The sequence below is a fragment of the Erythrolamprus reginae genome, chromosome 2 (genome assembly GCF_031021105.1).
Source record: "Erythrolamprus reginae isolate rEryReg1 chromosome 2, rEryReg1.hap1, whole genome shotgun sequence".
In the NCBI taxonomy this organism is placed as follows: domain Eukaryota; kingdom Metazoa; phylum Chordata; class Lepidosauria; order Squamata; family Dipsadidae; genus Erythrolamprus; species Erythrolamprus reginae.
This window is the reverse complement of record NC_091951.1, coordinates 158,847,360-158,866,206: the sequence shown is the minus strand read 5'-3', so window position 1 is coordinate 158,866,206 and position 18,847 is coordinate 158,847,360. Positions and strand designations below refer to the sequence as shown.

The 18,847-nt window shown below is 46.8% G+C and overlaps 1 protein-coding gene across 1 annotated transcript in view; it reads right to left on the bottom strand.

Moving 5' to 3' along the window:
* Nucleotides 1-18,847, bottom strand: part of RNF213 (ring finger protein 213) — a 164,764-nt gene that overhangs the window by 24,431 nt on the left and 121,486 nt on the right. The window contains 4 exon segments of the mRNA XM_070740206.1: nt 5,397-5,491; nt 5,645-5,679; nt 13,905-13,986; nt 18,540-18,782. Of these exon segments, the coding sequence (XP_070596307.1) occupies nt 5,397-5,491; nt 5,645-5,679; nt 13,905-13,986; nt 18,540-18,782 (455 nt within the window).

Below are 18,847 nucleotides of genomic sequence, written 5' to 3'. Positions count from 1 at the left end.
GAACACGATAGAGTAGAACCCCTGTCCTTGTTGATGTACTGGCACCGGTTCTATTGCCCCAATGTCCAACAGGTGTTGTACTTCCCTGGCAATCAGGGAACATCTTGGTTGAGATAGCGACGGGCATTGTAGGAATCTGTCCGGAGGAGTCTGTAGGAAGTTGATGCGCAGACCATTCTTCACGGTATCTAGCGCCCAAATGTCGGTGGAAATAGCCGCCCAAGAGCCTGAGAAGGACTGCAGGCGTCCACCGATGGGTACCTGGATGGGTAAGTCATTTTTGTTTTCGGTACCCTCCTCTGTTCCCGCCCCGAAAGGATCTGCGGGGCTGTTGGAACTGTCGGTTCCTGTCTCCATAACCTGTTCTGTCGGACCTGAAGGATGGCTGCGTGTAGGAGCTCTGTCCATATGGCCTGGTGTTTGAGGCCGCAGGCGCGGCCGTGTCCGCTCGAAAGGGCTGCCTTCTGTAGTATGGGGCCGCCCGCCTGTCTTGCCTCCTCGCCGACCTTGGCAGCACCTTTTTCTTGTCTTTATCCTCGATCAAGACTTTATCTAGTGATTCTCCAAAAAGTGTGGTCCCTTGGTAGGGCGCGGTTGCAAGACGCCATTTCGATTTGGCGTCCGCTTGCCAAGAGCGGAGCCATATTAGGCGTCGAGTGGAAAGGTTGGTAGCCATCTGGATGAAAACCTAGAAGCAGCCAAGGTGGCATCGGCGGAGAACTCCGTGGAGGCGATCAATTTATTAATGTCTTGGCGAAGGCGAGCGTCCTCCGGGCCCAACCTGGGCAGGATGTCTCGAAGCCAAAGGATTGAGGCCCGGTTGAAGAAGGAGGCTGCCATAGCAGCTCTCAAGGACCAGGCACATAGCTGGTGCATTCTCCGGATCAGGTTCTCGGCCTTCCTATCATCGGGCCGCAAACCATCCGCCATCTCCGATGGAACCAGGGCATTGGAAATTAGTGAGGTAACCGGGGTATCCACAGCCGGGTATTGGAGCAAATCCTCTATTTCTGGATCGAAGGAGTAAAGCTTCTTGTCCAGAGCTGAGGGACCCAGAGCTGCTGCTGGTTGCTGCCAGGGCCTCTTTATGTTTTCTGCAAATATGGGCACTGCAGGGATAGTTTCTGAGTCCCTTTGAGGCTCATTAATGAGTCTGGAAGCGGGTAATGTGCCCACATCCTGGTCAGCCGTCTTTTGGGCACTGGTCAAAGTTAGTGTGGTTCTGGCCTTGTTTAGGAGAACCCTGAAAAGGGGTGCCTTGAATAAGCCTGCTAATACAGGCTGTTCTGGTAAGGTGGCTTCATCCCCCGACAGCTCATTCTCTGGGTCTGAAAAGGCCTCTCTGAACTCTTGCTCCTCCTGAAAAGAGTCATGCAGGGAAGGTGCAGGTGCAGGAGCTGACCAGATATCCTGCCTGCTGGGGCGAGGTGGCAGTGGGGATTGATGTTGTTGTTGGGCCCCAATTGCTATGCCCTGTGCATAAGCTGAAGCAATCATGTCTTGTACCGAGGGAGACATGGCTTGCCAGTTATCTGTAGAGCCCCTGAGCCCTGCTGCTGTGGGCGTGAATGTGGCTGTAGCTGCTGGAGGTTGAGAGGCAGGCCTGCTCCATTCTGATCTCTGAAATCCCTCAGATGGTGGGGGGGCACTTAATGGGCGGTCTGGTGAAAGACCCCCAGCGCTTTGAAAGGGAGGCCCCTCGAAGGTGGCCGATGACAGGGGAGGAGGACCCAGCGGGCTTTGATAAACGGGTGGAATAACCATGGCTGAGGGGCTAGGCCCTTGTCTTGGTTTTGCTTTGTCCAGCTGGGCCTCGAGGGCCTTTATTTTCTTCTCAGCCTCCTTTAGTGCATTGGAGGACTGAGAGCTTTTCCCCTTAGATTTTGAGCTGGGCCCCTTGTCCTTACTTTTATTCTTGGAGGAGGAGGGCACAGGAGCGCTGGGACTGGATTGAGACATGTTTGTAACAACACCGAGCCAAAAACACGAGGTTACTGCTTAAAAGCAAGTAAAATGGTGGACTAGGGAAGCTGGTGTCCCCTAAATAACATGTCATCTGTTTTTCCTGCTCGTGATTGGCTGGATACTAGGTAGAAGCCCATAATAGCTTCGTTGTCCTGGCAATGCCCTGAAGCAAGATGGCGGCCCTGGGATAGGCTGAAAAGAGCCTAGTCACTCTGACCCCTTAGCAAACAAGATGGCGGCCGTGACGTCAGGCGGGAAAAGCTCTGCTTTTGAAACGGCCGGAGGGGGACTCAGAGGCTTTGGCCCTGCGCCAAAATGGCGGGCGCAACTTCGGGCAGCTCGGCAATCACCTTCTGCACCCCCCCCCTTCAATTCCTTCGATCGCTGCTCCTCTGAGCGATCGGGAACAAGGTGGCTGCAAAGGGCCTCCGAACAGCTGATCTTTTTTTCTTTTTCCATTGCCGATCGGCAGGAACGCTGTCTGGGAGCTGCTGGGATCGCCTTACAGCTGATTTCCCCCCATGGGGAAATTCTGTGTACTGATTGCTCCTCTGATCGGTAAGAACCGATACTCGGAGACTCGTTGCGCTGGAAGAGTGGTTGGGGGGGGGGGTCTGATCGCGGGCGTCAGGGACCCCAATCCAGCGATCCCTTTCAGCAAGGCAATACTCCGGAGAGCAGTGGCCTCTCAGGGATTGAAGAGACGGAGAACAATACCCCGGAGGGCAGTGGTTCTCGAGATCCAGGTCTTCCTCCTATAGAGAAAGGGAAAAAAAGGAGAAAAAAATTATTGTTAGTAAACATCCTATAAATCTCACATACTGTGAGAAGAAAACTCATAGTCCCTACACTATGACTGAGTTTTTAAGACTGAACCTGAGGAGGTAGAGGGGGGCGGGACATAATTATGTTAATTTTTAACTCAGTCCCTGCCAATGAGGCTGAAGAACAACCCATATTGGACTCTCCGAACAGTGCAGGGGAGAATGGATATGATGACAAGACGTCTAAATGATCAAGAAGATACTAAGTTGTACGAAACATGGAACAAAGTTTATAAATGGATAGATAAGAAAAAATAAGATATATAATCTCTTTTTAGCAAACATGTGGTACTTGTTTTTACTTGGGTTATATTAGTATTAGTTAAATTTATTGTGTTTAAGGATTACGTTAGAATTAGTTTATATATAAGAATTAGTTTATATATAAGTAATACAGTAAGAATTTTGGTCCTATATATATATTAGTAAAAATGTGAAAAACTTTAATTCAAAATTTAGCAAAATTTTCAATATTCCACATATATCTAACTATGTATTCTTTTTCTGTATTTGAATTTATACTTTCAAGATAAGCGGGGAAAATGTATCCCCATTTTGTGTTTAATGTTTGTATGTTTGTGTGTCTATTTTATGAAAATCAATTAAAAAAAACAAAAAAAACAACTGTGGCAAGAAAAGTTGTAAAGTGGGACAAAACTTAATTAACTGTCTTGCTTGCCAATAATAATTTTGGACTCAATTGTGGTTGTATGTGGACTATTTTTATATTATGCAATACACACAAAGTTGTAGCAGTATTTATTTTGTCTAAGGAACTGTTTTAAACAAAATTAAATACATTATACAATTGCTGAAGTAATCCTACCAAGCATCTTAAACATTTTATTTGTTTTGTGTAGGGATGGGATGGTTCATGAGGGAATAGAATGGACTGATATGGAGAAATTTCAGGAGAAAGGAGAAACAATAGAAATTATTTATCAGTGCAGATTATCTTCTGATCTACATGCTAATATTGTTGAGTTCAAAATGATGTGTAACAGGTACCTCTAACAATGTGAATTCTAAATATTCCAGTTAGACAGAAAAGTATCCAAAATGACTAGTAAACTAAACCTCTAGAAAATAATGAATAGCACTCTTGATTTTAGATAGCAAATGAGGAGTTTATGGAGACTTTTCTTCCTTTCTCCTCCCCCTTGCAATACACTGCAATTTCTTCCAGGACTCAAGAAATTGGGCTCACAGAAATTTCTAGCTGCAGTGAATAACCAGAGAGAATTACATGGGGGTTTGATTTTTAGTGTCCACTTAACCTATATTCTCTAGTTTCTGTTAAAGTTGACTCTGTCCCAGAAACTTCATTATATCTTGAATATACCTACCTATTTCTATTTTTTTCTACCCTATCCATGGTTTTCTTTGTTGTTGCAATTTTAACATTTTCCAAACTGTTTAAACAGAGAGCTTTGATGCCAATTGTAGGGGAACTTGCTTCAGAATGCCTAAGCTTTCCCAAATGTATTATAAGATTATAGGTTTACGCTGGCCTTTGGGTTTTTCAATTGACAGAAAAATAAAAGATTTTCCCCTCCTCCCCCTTTTGAATATTGGCAGGCAAGCAACGTGCCTTGGTAAGGGTGTGTGGGGTGCATGGGGCATTTCTCCCCTTTCCCTGGATAGTAGTTGGGGGGCTTATTTCCAGGGGGGGAGTTATTTCAGCAGAAGTCCTGAAAAGCCCTGTTGGGCTTAATATCAAGACATGTCTTATTATAGGGGAAACACTGGGCAAGCTTTCTGGGTCCCCGGCATAATAATTGAAATCACCAGCTCATGATCTTATCGGGTGAAACTAAATGATGGCAGGCAATGGTGAAGGCACATAGACCAACTCCGGGGTCCCTTAAGGCCCACTAGGCAATCAGAAATAGACTCTAAAAACAATTACAAAACACTCACAGACACCAACAATCACACACACCCTCCATAGTGAACTCAAGCGCAATGGAACCACAGTATGCACCTGTAGAGGCAAGCATTTAGGGACGGTCCCTGAGCAAAGAAGATCCAGAAGTGGCCACGCCCCAAAACTTCCAGGCAAAGCCATTAGAAGAGCCAGGGGATGCAGCAGCCAGGGGATGCAACCAAATGGTCTGATGCCACTGCACCAACTAAACTGTGCAGGTCTGAAAGAGCCCATAAGTGTCCCGCCTACTTACAGGATTACATTAGCTAAGGGGTTTCTGATTGGGCAAAGTCCATACTCAGAGGGTAAGGGTGTTAGATACTCAGAGTTAGTTAAGAAGGTTACAAATCAGGTTCACTGTTCCGGTGGGAAAATAAACCAACCTGATTGGAGCAGCAATCTGACAGCTCCCTATAAAAGGGCAAGCTGTCAGGTAAGCAGTCGCTGTATTTGTGCATAAAGAGCTGTTGTCACCAAAGCTTGAGTCCAGTCTCTTCCATTTGACTGATCTAACAATTAGCTAGAGTTACTCAGAATGAAAACTGACATTAGGAGTCCATAGATGATATTCAATCTAATTTTGCTAGGCAGGAAATAGTATGTGTACACAAAAGATCAGGCAATGATACATCTTTTCATCAGCATTTACAAATAAAATTCCAAGAATTTGACATTCAAACCTTGCTCTTTGGAAGTTTAGCACTGCCCTGTGGTTATCACCTCCGATTTCAACACCACAATCAACACAACGACTGCGTTGCATAGGTTGACCACACTGGGGGGGAGGGGGAGCAAAATATTAAAAAACAGAACGAAAATAGTTGTTTACTTGTTTTCAGTTAAGTCCAATTAACAGGTCATTAGAACATAAGAGCTAAGCCAATTATAAATACAAAACAATCTCCCTCCCACCCTTTCCATTTCTTACCTCTCCAATAAAACAGGGGTGACCATTTGGACATGCTGATTGAATAAAGAAAGCAAAAAGTAAATCAGTACAATACTGCCAGGAATTCTAAATTATTCTCAGAATTCCTAATTATAACCAGATTTCAAAAGGCTAATGACATTGTAAAATAGAGATAAAACAAAGGGAAAAAATAGACACTCAAGATGCAGATAACTTTGTTTGTTTGTTTGTTTAGACTTATATGCTGCCTATTCCCAAAGGACTCATGGCCGCTCACAACAATATAAAATTACAATAACAATAAAAAGAAGTCAAGGAAAAAGCGAGCAATTTCTAAAATCCTAATTAAAACTTAAAAAAAAAACAATTCAACAACACAAGTACTAGTCATTCATATCAAATTCATATATATGGACAAGCTCTTTTCTAAGCTAATTACCAGAAAGATTGTCTGTGGAATCCTCAAGATTAGTATTTTTTTAACTTTGGTTTTCACTTTTAACTTTAACTCTTTTCAGTCTATGTTTTTATTTGTGTGTGTTTATTGTTTTATTGTGACCCAGTTTCTTAGATGAGACAGAAGGACCGTTGAACTTACCTGAACGGTCTTCTCGCTGCACTGTGAGGAGAGTCCAATGTGGGGTTGTTCTTCAGCCTCATTGGCAGGGACTGAGTTAAAAATTAACATAATTATTATGTCCCGCCCACCTCTACCTCCCTAGGTTCAGTCAAGAAAAAAACGAAGGAATAGTGTAAACAAACCAACTTTATTAACGAAGAAGGTAAACTGTCAACGAACTGAACCCCTGGGCCAATAAGCCGGGAGGGTTTGGACTCTCCTCACAGTGCAGCGAGAAGACCGTTCAGGTAAGTTCAACGGTCCTTCTCCCCTGCACTGCTCGGAGAGTCCAATGTGGGATATACCCAAGCAAACAAACTAGGGCGGGATAGGCTGGACCAGGGGTGTCTGGACACAAACCCGTTGCAGCACTCTGCGACCGAATGCCGCTTCCGATGAAGCGAACGTGTCTATACGGTAATGCCTGATGAAAGTCGTGGGGGCCGCCCAGGTTGCGGCCCGACAGATGTCATCGATGGACGCCTGTGTGTTCCAGGCGGCTGTGGCGGCTGCACTTCTGGTGGAGTGAGCCGTGATTGTTCTTGGTAAAGGAGTACCTCGTGTCCTGTATGCTTCCATGATGCAGAACCGGATCCATCGGCTGATAGTTTTAGAAGACACCTTGCTGCCCATGGATCCTGGGAGGAAGGAAACGAATAATGCTTCTGATTTCCTGAAAGAGCTGGTCCGTCGAATGTAAATTTTTAGCGCTCTACGGACGTCCACTTTGTGCCAGCGTAAAACTGACGGGTGTGAGCCGTGGGTACAAAAGTCCGGCAATATTATGTCCTGGGACCTATGAAATCTTGAGTTGACCTTCGGCAGAAAACTGGGATCCAACCGAAGAGTAACCCGATCTGGGTGGAACACGCAAAGGTCCGGCCGGACTGACAATGCTGCGAGCTCTGACACCCTACGAGCAGATGTGATGGCGACTAAGAACGCCACCTTGATTGATAGAAGGCGAAGCGTGATTTCTCTCAGTGGTTCAAAAGGTGTCCCCGTAAGGGCCTGTAAGACCAAAGTCAAGTCCCAGGATGGGAAATGATGGATGACCGGAGGAGAGAGGTTCGAGGCCCCCCGGAGAAAGTCTTTAACCCATGGATGATGGGAGATTGGGCGAAGGGGGTCTGGTCTTAAGACCGTGGCAATAGCTGCCACTTGCCTGCAAAGGGTGTTTGGGGTCAGCCCTTCGTCTAGCCCCTTCTGTAGGAAGTCCAATAGATGTAAGACGGAGGACGAGCGAGGGGGGATCTCTCGAGCTCTGCAGAATCTACAAAACGCTGCCCATGTCGCTTGATAAATGCGAGTTGTTGATGGGCGTCGAGCCGATTGGATGGTATGAATGACCTTTTCCGACAGAGATTCCGCCCTCAAGCGTTCCCCTTCAATTTCCACACGGCAAGCCTCCACCACTGAGGGTCTGGGTGCACTAACGACCCCTGGGTGAGAGAGAGTCTGTGGTATGGGATCCTCCACGGCGGGGAGGTTGAGAGATCCATCAAGTCCGCGAACCATGGTCGCCTGGGCCAAAATGGAGCGACCAGGATTACCTCCGCCCGTTCGGAGAGTATCTTGGAGACTACCCTGGGTAGAAGGCAAGTCGGAGGGAAGGCATAGAGTAAACCCCTTGGCCATGGGGAGAGGAGCGCATTGATTCGGTCGGCTCCCGGGCACGGGAACCGGGAATAGAATCGGGCCACTTGGTTGTTGAGGTGGGTAGCGAACAAGTCCACTACCGGTTCCCCGTAACGGTGTATAATGTCCTGAAAAACCTCCGGGTTCAATGACCATTCCCCCGGGTCGATTGTTGTGCAGCTCAACCAATCCGCCTGGGTGTTGTCTGATCCTGAGATGTGTTCCGCTTGGATCGAGACTAGGTGTGTTTCCGCCCAAGACATCAGGGAATGAGCTTCCTCCATCAACCAGCCCGACCTCGTACCTCCCTGATGATTTATATGGGCCCTTGTTGCTACATTGTCCGTCATAACGAGGACGTGCTGTCCCTCTATCCGGTCTGCAAAAGAGTGGAGTGCCTTGAAGACTGCTCTTAGTTCCAGCAGGTTGATATTGGGGTCCCTCAGGTCGTCTGCTGTCCAGAGACCCTGGGCCACTCTGGAACCGCAATGTGCTCCCCAGCCGGAGAGGCTCGCATCTGTAGTAATCGTCACCTCCCGATGGTGTAGGAAGGGAGAGCCTGTGGTCAGCGCTGGAGATGTCCACCAGGGCAGAGAGTGACGGACCGGTAACGTGAGACGTACCAGGTGCTTGGAGTGGCTCATGCGTGCTCTTTGGAAGGGGAGGAGGAGCCATTGAAGTGGGCGGGCGTGCAGCCGCGCCCATGGAACGATGCTGATGCAGGAAATGTAGACTCCCAGCAGCTGGGATAGAAGGGCCAAGGGGACCCTGGTACGGTGCTGAATGGAAGCTATCAGTGTCCTCACCCTCTGCTGTCTCTCTGATGACAGGTAAACGATTCCGGCTGCAGAGTCTATCAGGGTTCCCAGATGTAAAAGCTGTCTGGTTGGATCCAGGTGGCTTTTCACAAAGTTGATCGTGAAGCCACAGGTCTCTAGAGATTGTATTGTCCGTTGTAGATCTAGCCTGGCCTGTTGAGGACTGCTGGACAAGATGATTACGTCGTCCAGGTAGGCCATGAGACGAATGGACTTGGTTCTCAGGTCGGCTGTCAACACATCCAGGAGCTTGGTGAAAGCTCTGGGGGCCGATGAAAGTCCAAAGGGCATTGCCCTGTACTGAAAATGCTGGTCCTGTATACAAAAGCGGAGAAAGCGTCGATGATGCGGATGGACTGGCACGTGCAGGTACGCCTCCTTGAGGTCGATGGAAGTCATCCAGTCGTGGCGCCGGATGGATGCCAGGATTGACTGCAAGGAGTGCATCTTGAAACGTTGGTAGTGAACGTAGATGTTCAGCTGCTTGAGATTTAGAATCAAGCGGCAGCCGCCGGACGCCTTGGGGACCACAAACACGATAGAATAGAACCCGTGACCCCTTTGATGTACTGGCACCGGTTCTATTGCCCCGATGTCCAAAAGGTGCTGTACTTCCCTGGCAATCAGGGAACGTCTGTTACGTTGGGATAGCGTTGGGCATTGCAGAAATCTGTCTGGAGGGGCCTGTAGGAAATTGATGCGCAGGCCGTTTGTCACGATATCGAGTGCCCAAGTGTCGGTGGAAATAGCCGTCCAGGAGCCCGAGAACGACTGCAGGCGGCCACCTATGGGTACCTCGACAGGTGAGTCATTTCTGCTTTCGGTACCCTCCTCTGTTCCCGCCCCGAAAGGGTCTGCGGGACTGCTGGAACTGACGGTTTCTGTCTTCGTAACCTGTTCTGTCTGACCTGAAGGATGGCTGCGAGTAGGAGCTCTGTCCATAGGTCCTGGTGTTTGAGGCCGCGGGCGCGGCTGTGTCCGACCGAAAGGGCTGCCTTCTGTAATATGGGGCCGCCCGCCTGTCTTGCCTCCTTGCCGACCTTGGTAGTACCTTTTTCTTATCCTTGTCCTCCACTAGGACTGGGTCCAATGATTCTCCAAAGAGCTTGGTCCCCTGGTAGGGGGCGGTGGCTAGATGCCACTTCAATTTGGCGTCCGCTTGCCAGGAGCGGAGCCATATTAGGCGTCGCGTGGAAAGGTTGGTAGCCATCGCTCGGGATGAAAACCTTGAAGCAGCCAAGGTGGCGTCGGCGGAGAACTCTGTGGAGGCGATCAATTTATTAATGTCTTGGCGAAGGCAAGCGTCCTGTGGGCCAAGCCTGGGGAGGATGTCCCGAAGCCAAAGGATAGAGGCCCGGTTGAAGAAGGATGCTGCCATCGCTGCTCTCAAGGACCAGGCGCAGAGCTGGTGCATTTTCCGTATCAGGTTTTCGGCCTTCCCATCGTCGGGCCGCAAGCCATCCGCCATTTCCGATGGAACCAGGGCATTGGAAATGAGTGAGGTAACCGGGGTATCCACCGCCGGATATTGGAGAAGATCCTCTATCTCTGGATCGAAGGAATAAAACTTTTTATCCATGGCCGATGGACCCAGAGCTGCTGCTGGTTGCTGCCAGGGCCTCTTTATGTTTTCTGCAAATATGGGCACTGCAGGGATATTTTCTGAGTCCCTTTGAGGCTCATTAATGAGTCTAGCAGCGGGTAACATGCCCACATACTGGCCCGCTGTCTTTTGAGCACTGGTCAAAGTCAGTGTGGTCCTGGCCTTGTTCAGGGGAATCCTGTAAAGGGGTGCCTTGAATAAGCCAGTTAGTACTGGCTGTTCTGGTAATGTGGCTTCATCCTCTGACAGCTCATTCTCTGGATCTGAAAAGGCCTCTCTGAACTCCTGCTCATCCTGAAGGGAGTCATGCAAGGAGGGGCCAGGTGCAGGGGCTGACCAAATGTCCTGCCTGCTGGGGCGAGGCGGTAGTGGGGATTGGTGTTGCTGGGCACCGATTGCTATGCCCTGTGCATAAGCTGAAGCTATCATGTCTTGTACTGAGGGAGACATGGCTTGCCAGTTATCTGTGGGCCCCCGGAGTCCTGCTGCTGTGGGTGTGAAGGTAGCTGCAGCTGCTGGAGGCTGTGAAGCAGGCCTGCCCCAGTCTGGCCTCTGGAAACCCTCGGATGGAGGAGGGGCACTTAATGGGCGATCTGGTGAGAGACCCCCAACACCCTGGAAGGTAGGCCCCTCAAAGGTGGCTGTTGTAAAGGGAGGAGGACCCAGTGGGCTTTGATGAATGGGTGGCATAACAATGGCTGAGGGGCTAGGCCCCTGTCTTGGCTTAGTGCTTTCCAGCTGGGCCTCGAGGGCCTTTATTTTCTTCTCAGCCTCCTTTAGGGCATTGGAGGACTGAGAACTCTTCCCCTTAGATTTTGTGCTGGGCCCCTTGTCCTTACTTTTATTTTTTGAAGAAACCGCAGGGGTGCTGTGGCTGATCTGAGGTGGTTGAGACATAATTGCAGATCACACTCACAGTATAAACGCAGGAGAAAAAGGTTGTTGCTCAATGCAATGCAAAATGGAGGAATGGGGATCTCAGGTCCCCTTAATATGACGTCCTCAAGCTCCTGGTCTGTGAATGGCCGGGTGTTAGGCAGAGAGCCAATCAGGCCTTGGTTGCCATGGTGACGCCCCCTTTCAAAATGGCGGCCGTGGGGAGAGGTAAGTTTTAGCTTACTCACTCTGCCCCCCTATCCCCCAACATGGCAGCCGTGAAGTCAGGCGGGAAATTTCCCCCGTTTGCAAACGGCCCGGAGAAGCCTCGAGGCCATGGCCCTGACCCCCAAAATGGCGGGCGCAACATCGGGCGGGCGGCGATCTCCGTTTGTTGTCACCCCCCCTTAGGGTGCTGTTTTTCTCCTTATCGATCTCCCCGGGAAGTTGCTGGCCGCTTTTAATGAGGCCGCCAAACAGCTGATGCCCTCGGTATGGAACTGCCGATCCGAGCGGCCGCTTCTTCCGCCGAGGCAACAAGACCGCCAAACAGCTGATTTCCATCCTTTTGGGAAAAATACCTGCAGCTGTCATCCCCTCTGGGCGGTAAGTGCCGATACTGGGGGGGTATCGTTGCGCTGGATAATGCTTTTAGAGCGGTGGGGGGGATCTGATCGCGGACGTCAGGGACCCCAATCCAGCGACCCCTGTCCTCAAGGCAATGCTCCGGAGACCAGTGGCCTCTCAGGGATTGAAGAGTTGGAGAGCCATACCCCGGAGGGCAGTGGGTCTCTTGTGAAGTCTTCCCCCTATAGAGAAAGGAAAAAAAGGCATTAGTAAACAATAAAGAAAAAATCCTCTCTTACGAGAGGAGAAGAAACTCATAGTCCCTACACTATGACTGAGTTTTTTAGACTGAACCTAGGGAAGTAGAGGTGGGCGGGACATAATAATTATGTTAATTTTTAACTCAGTCCCTGCCAATGAGGCTGAAGAACAACCCCACATTGGACTCTCCGAGCAGTGCAGGGGAGAATAGTCTGGTTTTTGAATCTTCAAAAACAGCAATGTCATATGAAACAGAAGTAAATATGAAAGCTGCATATTAGTCTTTAACATTTATTTCTTAGGAAGAAATAGAAGACTTATTCAGGAGAAATTTATTTACCTGTGCTGTAGAAACCAACAATGCAACTGATGTTTTGTACATCAATATAGCAGCAAGACTAAAAGCATTATCTTTCCAAGGTTTTCTTCCCCTATTTTTCTCCAATTAAAACTGCATCTGAGCAACCAAATCTACATATTGCATGATGAAAACTCGTTTTAAAAATAAACTATGTTGGCTGCTTTCAGAGATGGATTGCACCAATTTTGCAGATTATCACTGTATCTGTTACATGGCATTGATATGCATGATCAGAAAATACTAACACTTTTATATTCTGGTTGTATGTAAGCACTAGGGCAGTAAAGATACAAACACCTTCACAAATGTTTCCCATTTCTGTACATGATAGTCTATGAGATTCTTTAAAATATCACAAATTGACATCCCTGATTTCATGACAAATGATTTAAATTGGCAGGTAGAACAATATAGGCACCATTTAATTTCCTCTGCAAAATGCCATGCTCTTAACCTCTTGTTCTTGTTTATAAATCTCTCCTTGTTTCATAAAGAAGCCAGAAACCAAAGCTAGATGTGGTAATGCTACTTGGTATAGAAGAAAGGAAAAGACTGCTCTCGCTCTCTCTCTCTCTCTCTCTCTCTCTCTCTCTCTGTGTGTGTGTGTGTGTGTGTGTGTGTGTGTTTATATCTTGCATTTAGGTTTAATTTGCATTTTACATGCTTTTAGCTTGCCATTCTATGAAATAATATTTTATGACTACCCATTCTCTTCCTGGCTGTGAATTTGTCAATAATTCTCACCTCCACGCCCATCAATGCCTATATACTTATGGTCATATGACATTTTCTTAAAGACCATTGTGTAGGTCACAAAGCTAATACATTTGAGGACCCTCACAAAAACAGAAATGACTATGACTTATGAAAATATGTTCCTGGAAAATAGCAAAGTTTATTCAGATCTATACTTGTGAGATGTCTGGCATTACTTTCCCATCATATACCCTATGAGAAATGGACAAATAGCTTATTGGACTACCAGAGTCCATATGTCTCAGAAGAATAGCGGGCCCTTAAAAAAATCCTACATGAACCAAAGTTTTATATATAAAGTTTTAGATTTCAAAGTGTATCAGAACTATCTGTAATCCTGCTGAGCTGTTACTGTGAAATATGATTTTGCTAAGTAAGTAGTTCTGACATATATATTTGGAATCAGAATATTGAAGCTGTGAGAAATAGGGAACTGAAAATAGCAGATGGTAGGATATTTCACCTGTACATGCAAGTATGTGCTAACTGATGGTCAGTATGTGAGGAAGTCATGAAATGTGTGTAGAAAAGAACAAAAAGAATGTCTTGAGATGAGTTCAGGGCCACCGGCCATAGATAATCCTTGCTGGACTCAGCTATGTCAATGGACCTCATTGTATGGAGTTATTGATGTAAATAATGTTATGATGGCTGTTCATGTTCCAAATTGTTCATGAAATAAACCTCTGAATCTCAAAGTAAGAATTATTGTTTGTGTTGCTATTTTCTGTTTCTTTTATTGAAATATTTTTAGGCCAACCCCAACGATTGATACTCACTATACCAATGAACATTTCCTGTTAACCTCCACTTCACAGCTTGAGCAAACATGTCTTCTGGCATGGTTGGCAGAAAAGCGTTCTGGTGAAAGGACAAATGGAAAAATTGAATTGTGATAATGCACAATGATAAGTCTCTTTAGGACTGCCCAATCTAACTGATACAAATTCATTGTTTCATATAAACTCTCATAAAAAGTAAACACTGAGAATTATCTCCAAATTGTAGAGGTGTAAATAAACAGAAGGGGGAAATTGGGAAACAAGCTAGTTTGTTTCAGCCGTGGTGGTGCGGTGGTTAGAATGTAGTATTAACATAGAAACATAGAAGACTGACGGCAGAAAAAGACCTCATGGTCCATCTAGTCTGCCCTTATACTATTTCTTGTATTTTATCTTAGGATGGATTATGTTTATCCCAGGCAAGTTTAAATTCAGTTACTGTGAATTTACCAACCACATCTGCTGGAAGTTTGTTCCAAGCATCTACTACTCTTTCAGTAAAATAATATTTTCTCATGTTGCTTTTGATCTTCTGATCTTTCTCCCAACTAAACTCAGATTGTGCCCCCTTGTTCTTATGTTCACTTTCCTATTAAAAATACTTCCCTCCTGAACCTTATTTAACCCTTTAACATATTTAAATGTTTTGATCATGTTCCCCCCTTGCCCTTCTGTCCTCCAGATTATACAGATGGAGTTCATTAAGTCTTTCCTGATAAGTTTTATGCTTAAGATCTTCCACCATTTTTGAACCCCGTCTTTGCACCCGTTCAATTTTATCAGTATCTTTTTATAGGTGAGGTCTCCAGAACTGAACACAGTATTCCAAATGGGGTCTCACCAGCGCTCTATACAGCGGAATCACAATCTCCCTCTTCCTGCTTGTTATACCTCTAGCTAGGCAGCCAAGCATTGTACTTGTTTTCCCTACAGCCTGACTGCACTGTTCACCCAGAATTCACTAATTTAGAAATCACTACCCCAAATCCTTCCCTTCTGAGGTTTTTGCTAACACAGAACTGCCAATACAATATTCAGATTGAGGATACCTTTCCCCAAGTGCATAATTGAATTGAATTGAATTGAATTGATTTGTATGCCGCCCCTCTCCGTAGACTCGGGGCGGCTCACAACAACAATAAAACAATGTATAACAAATCTAATAATTTAAAAGTCACTAAAACCCCTTATTAAAAAGCAAAAACATACACACAAACATACCATGCATAAACTGCATAGGCCCGGGGGAGATGTCTCAATTCCCTTATGCCTGACGGCAGAGGTAGGTTTTAAGGAGTTTACAAAAGGCAAGGAGGGTGGGGGCAATTCTAATGTCTGGGGGGAGCTGGTTCCAGAGTGTTGGGGGCGCCACAGAGAAGGCTCTTCCCCTGGGTCCCGCCAAGCGACATTGTTTAGTCAACGGGACCCGGAGAAGATCAACTCTGTGGGACCTAACTGGTCGCTGGGATTCGTGCGGCAGAAGGCAGTCCCAGAGATATTCTGGTCTGATGCCATGAAGGGCTTTATAGGTCATAACCAACACTTTGAATTGTGACCGGAAACTGATCGGCAACCAATGCAGACTACGGAGTGTTGGTGTAATATGGGCATACCTGGGGAAGCCCATGATTGCTCTCGCAGCTGCATTCTGCACGATCTGAAGTTTCCGAACACTCTTCACAGGGAGCCCCATGTAGAGAGCATTACAGTAGTCAAACTTCGAGGTGATGAGGGCATGATTGACTATGAGCAGTGAGTCCCGGTCCAGATAGGGCCGCAACTGGTGCACCAGGCAAACCTGGGCAAATGCCCCCCTCGCCACAGCTGAAAGATGGTTCTCTAATGTAAACTGTGGATCGAGGAGGATGCCCAAGTTGCGGACCCTCTCTGAGGGGGTCAATAATTCCCCCCCCCCCAGGGTTATGGATGGACAGATGGAATTGTCCCTGGGAGGCAAAACCCACAGCCACTCCGTCTTATCAGGATTGAGTTTGACTCTGTTGACATCCATCCAGACCCTAACAGCCTACAGGCACCAGCACATCACTTCCACTGCTTTGTTGACTGGACATGGGGTGGAGATGTACAACTGGGTATCATCGGCGTACTGATGATACCTCACCCCATGCTCCTGGATGATCTCACCCAGCGGTTTCATGTAGATATTGAATAGCAGGGGAGAGAGGACCGACCCTGAGGCACCCCACAAGGGAGTAATCTAGAAGTCGACCTCTGACCCCCCACTAAAACCAACTGCGACTGACCGGAGAGGTAAGAGGAGAACCACTGAAGAACAGTGCCTCCCACTCCCAACCCCTCCAGCCGGCGCAGAAGGATACCATGGTCGATGGTATCGAAAGCCGCTGCAGTCAAGAAGCACCAGGACAGAGGATAAACCCCTGTCCCGGGCCCGCCAGAGATCATCCATCAACGCGACCAAAGCAGTTTCCATGCTGTAGCCAGGCGTGAAACCCGACTGTTGAGGGCCTAGATAATCGGCTTCTTACCAGGACCGCTGGAGCGCCACCACCTTCTCAACAACCTTCCCCATAAAGGTACAAGCCCACCTGAACCACTAAGTCCAACTTCACCAGGAGGGATTCACAACCCACAATCTCTGGAGCAACGAGTCTACGCAGGCAAAGCCTCTCTCTGGCTATAATAGCAACTCCCCCCCCCCCTTCCTGGGGTCGAGGCTGATGCCATATCTGAAACCTGGCTGGGCAGATTTCAAAGAGGAACTCCTCCCTCTGGGCCCAGCCAGGTTTCAGTCACACATGCCAGGTTGGCCTCCTCATCCAGAATCAAATCCCGGATGAGGAGAGCTTTACTTACCACCGACCTGGCATTAAGTAGCAGCAGCCTGAGCCCAGGGCCAGATTTACACTCATCACCAGTGCCCTGGGTTGAGCTCACGGAGCCGGAACAAGGGAACATTATTAAGCAGCGATCTCTCGTTCCCCTGGAACAGCTAGCTCCACGGCTCCCGCCATATCTGCATCTCCCCAGCAACACCAGGACGTTCTGACCCTCTGCCACTCCAGACATCGGTGCCCCCTCCCCTCCTGCCTCTCTAGCGTCAGGTGGGCCAAGTAAGTCATTCATACCATTCCCATTCATCTCATCCATACCATAATCCCACCCCTGCCGCCCATCCCACCCATCCCAATCGTTCATTCCATACTTATTATTGCACCCACTCCAATTATCCATCAATTAACCCCCCCCCAATGATTTAATTAAAAATAGGATTCGAATATAGAATTAAAAATTAATATTAATACTAATAGTCTAAAAATTAATTATTTAAAAAATTAAGAAAATAGTAGATTAAAATTCATTAATCAACAAGTCAGGAGCATGTAGCACCAGTTCTCAAAGGGGAGCTCAATAATGTTCAGTGTTCAGTTCAGCACAGTTCAATAGGAGATGACAAAGTCCTAAGCATATAAATTCTGTCCTCCAGACTCTCTGAGCAGACTTCCAAGTCTCTCTATGCCTCAGCCACCGGTCTTGGCCCCTCCGTCTCCACAGTGCCGCTCGGCTCTCGATGTTCGCCCCAGGCTTCTTCCCACGTCTCTGTAGCTGTCAGGCAACATCTCCAATTCGCCAGTCCTTCAGCAACACCGCACAGTCACACAGCCACCACACAGCCTCCACAAACCTCGTCACAAACCAGCAATCTCCAAGATATTTTCCTCGGCTTCCTCCTCCACGGGGAGGAGGAAGCCGAGGATTTTACATATGGAAACATTAAACTGCCGTTTCCATTGCTTTGATCACTTATCTAGTAATTATCGCAGGGTAACTCTGCTCATTGCAAGAGGCTCGATCCTGATTGCCTCAAGGTTGACTCAGCTTTCATCCTTGTGAGGTTGGTAAAATAAGGAGCCAGATTGTTTTGGGGGGGGGGGGAGGATAAAATGCTGACTCTGTAAACCATCTAGAGGGGATTGTAAAACATTATGAAGCGGTATATAAGTCTAAGTGCTGTTGCTATTTTCCAGCATTACCTCTGAAGAAAGTCTAAAAGGTTTAACTGGCATGCTATGCAATTAATTAACCAGTAAAAGATCCTGAAATTCCATTGTATCTATACCAAATGTTTCATGAGCATAATTTAAGTAGTTGGTGTTTATATTTAATACTTTAGATCAGTATTTCTCAACCTTGGTGACTTTAAGATGGATGGGTCAACTTCCAGAATTCTCCAGCTAGCCAGAGGAATTCTGGGAGTTGAAGTCCACCCACCTTAAAGTTGCCAAGTTGAGAAATACTGCTTTAAAGGGACTCCAGTGTGCTTCCTTAAAAGGCAGCTTTCCACGCAATGGATCCATCCCGTTGTTAAAACATATAACAGAGACTCTTGCCAAAGAACATTCTCAAGTTAGGGAGTGTTTGATACCCACTCTCTCTACCTCTAGAACTGCTTTCTGTAGGCCTTGATTTCTTGTTCATTAATTTAGTCATTGTTCATTTATGTATTTTTTATTTTAAAAATCTGCATTAAATATTATAGTAGTTGTTAACCTTCTTGAATATTCAAGTTAACAAAGAAACATTATACTATTTTTTTTAAAAAAAATAAGACTTTAAATTCAAAAAGAAAAAGTCCAGCATGAATTTCCTTACCAGCATCGTATTAGGTGAGAATGCCAGATTCCTTAGAGGTTCAAGGATTCGATTCTGGCCACAGTGCAAAACAACTGCAGTATGAATTGCCATTTCAATCACCATCGTGTTGTGGGCAAAAGACAGAGGAGCCAGGGTCAACAAAGGGAGCTGATTAGACACAAGAGATTCAGCAAATGACTTCTGGTTTGGAGATGCAAGAACCCCGGAGTTCTGGATAAATTCTTTAAGTATATCACATTGCTGAAAAAAAGAGGGGGGGGGGAGAACTTAATAAGATTTTCCCACAAGTTCAAAAGACTTAATCA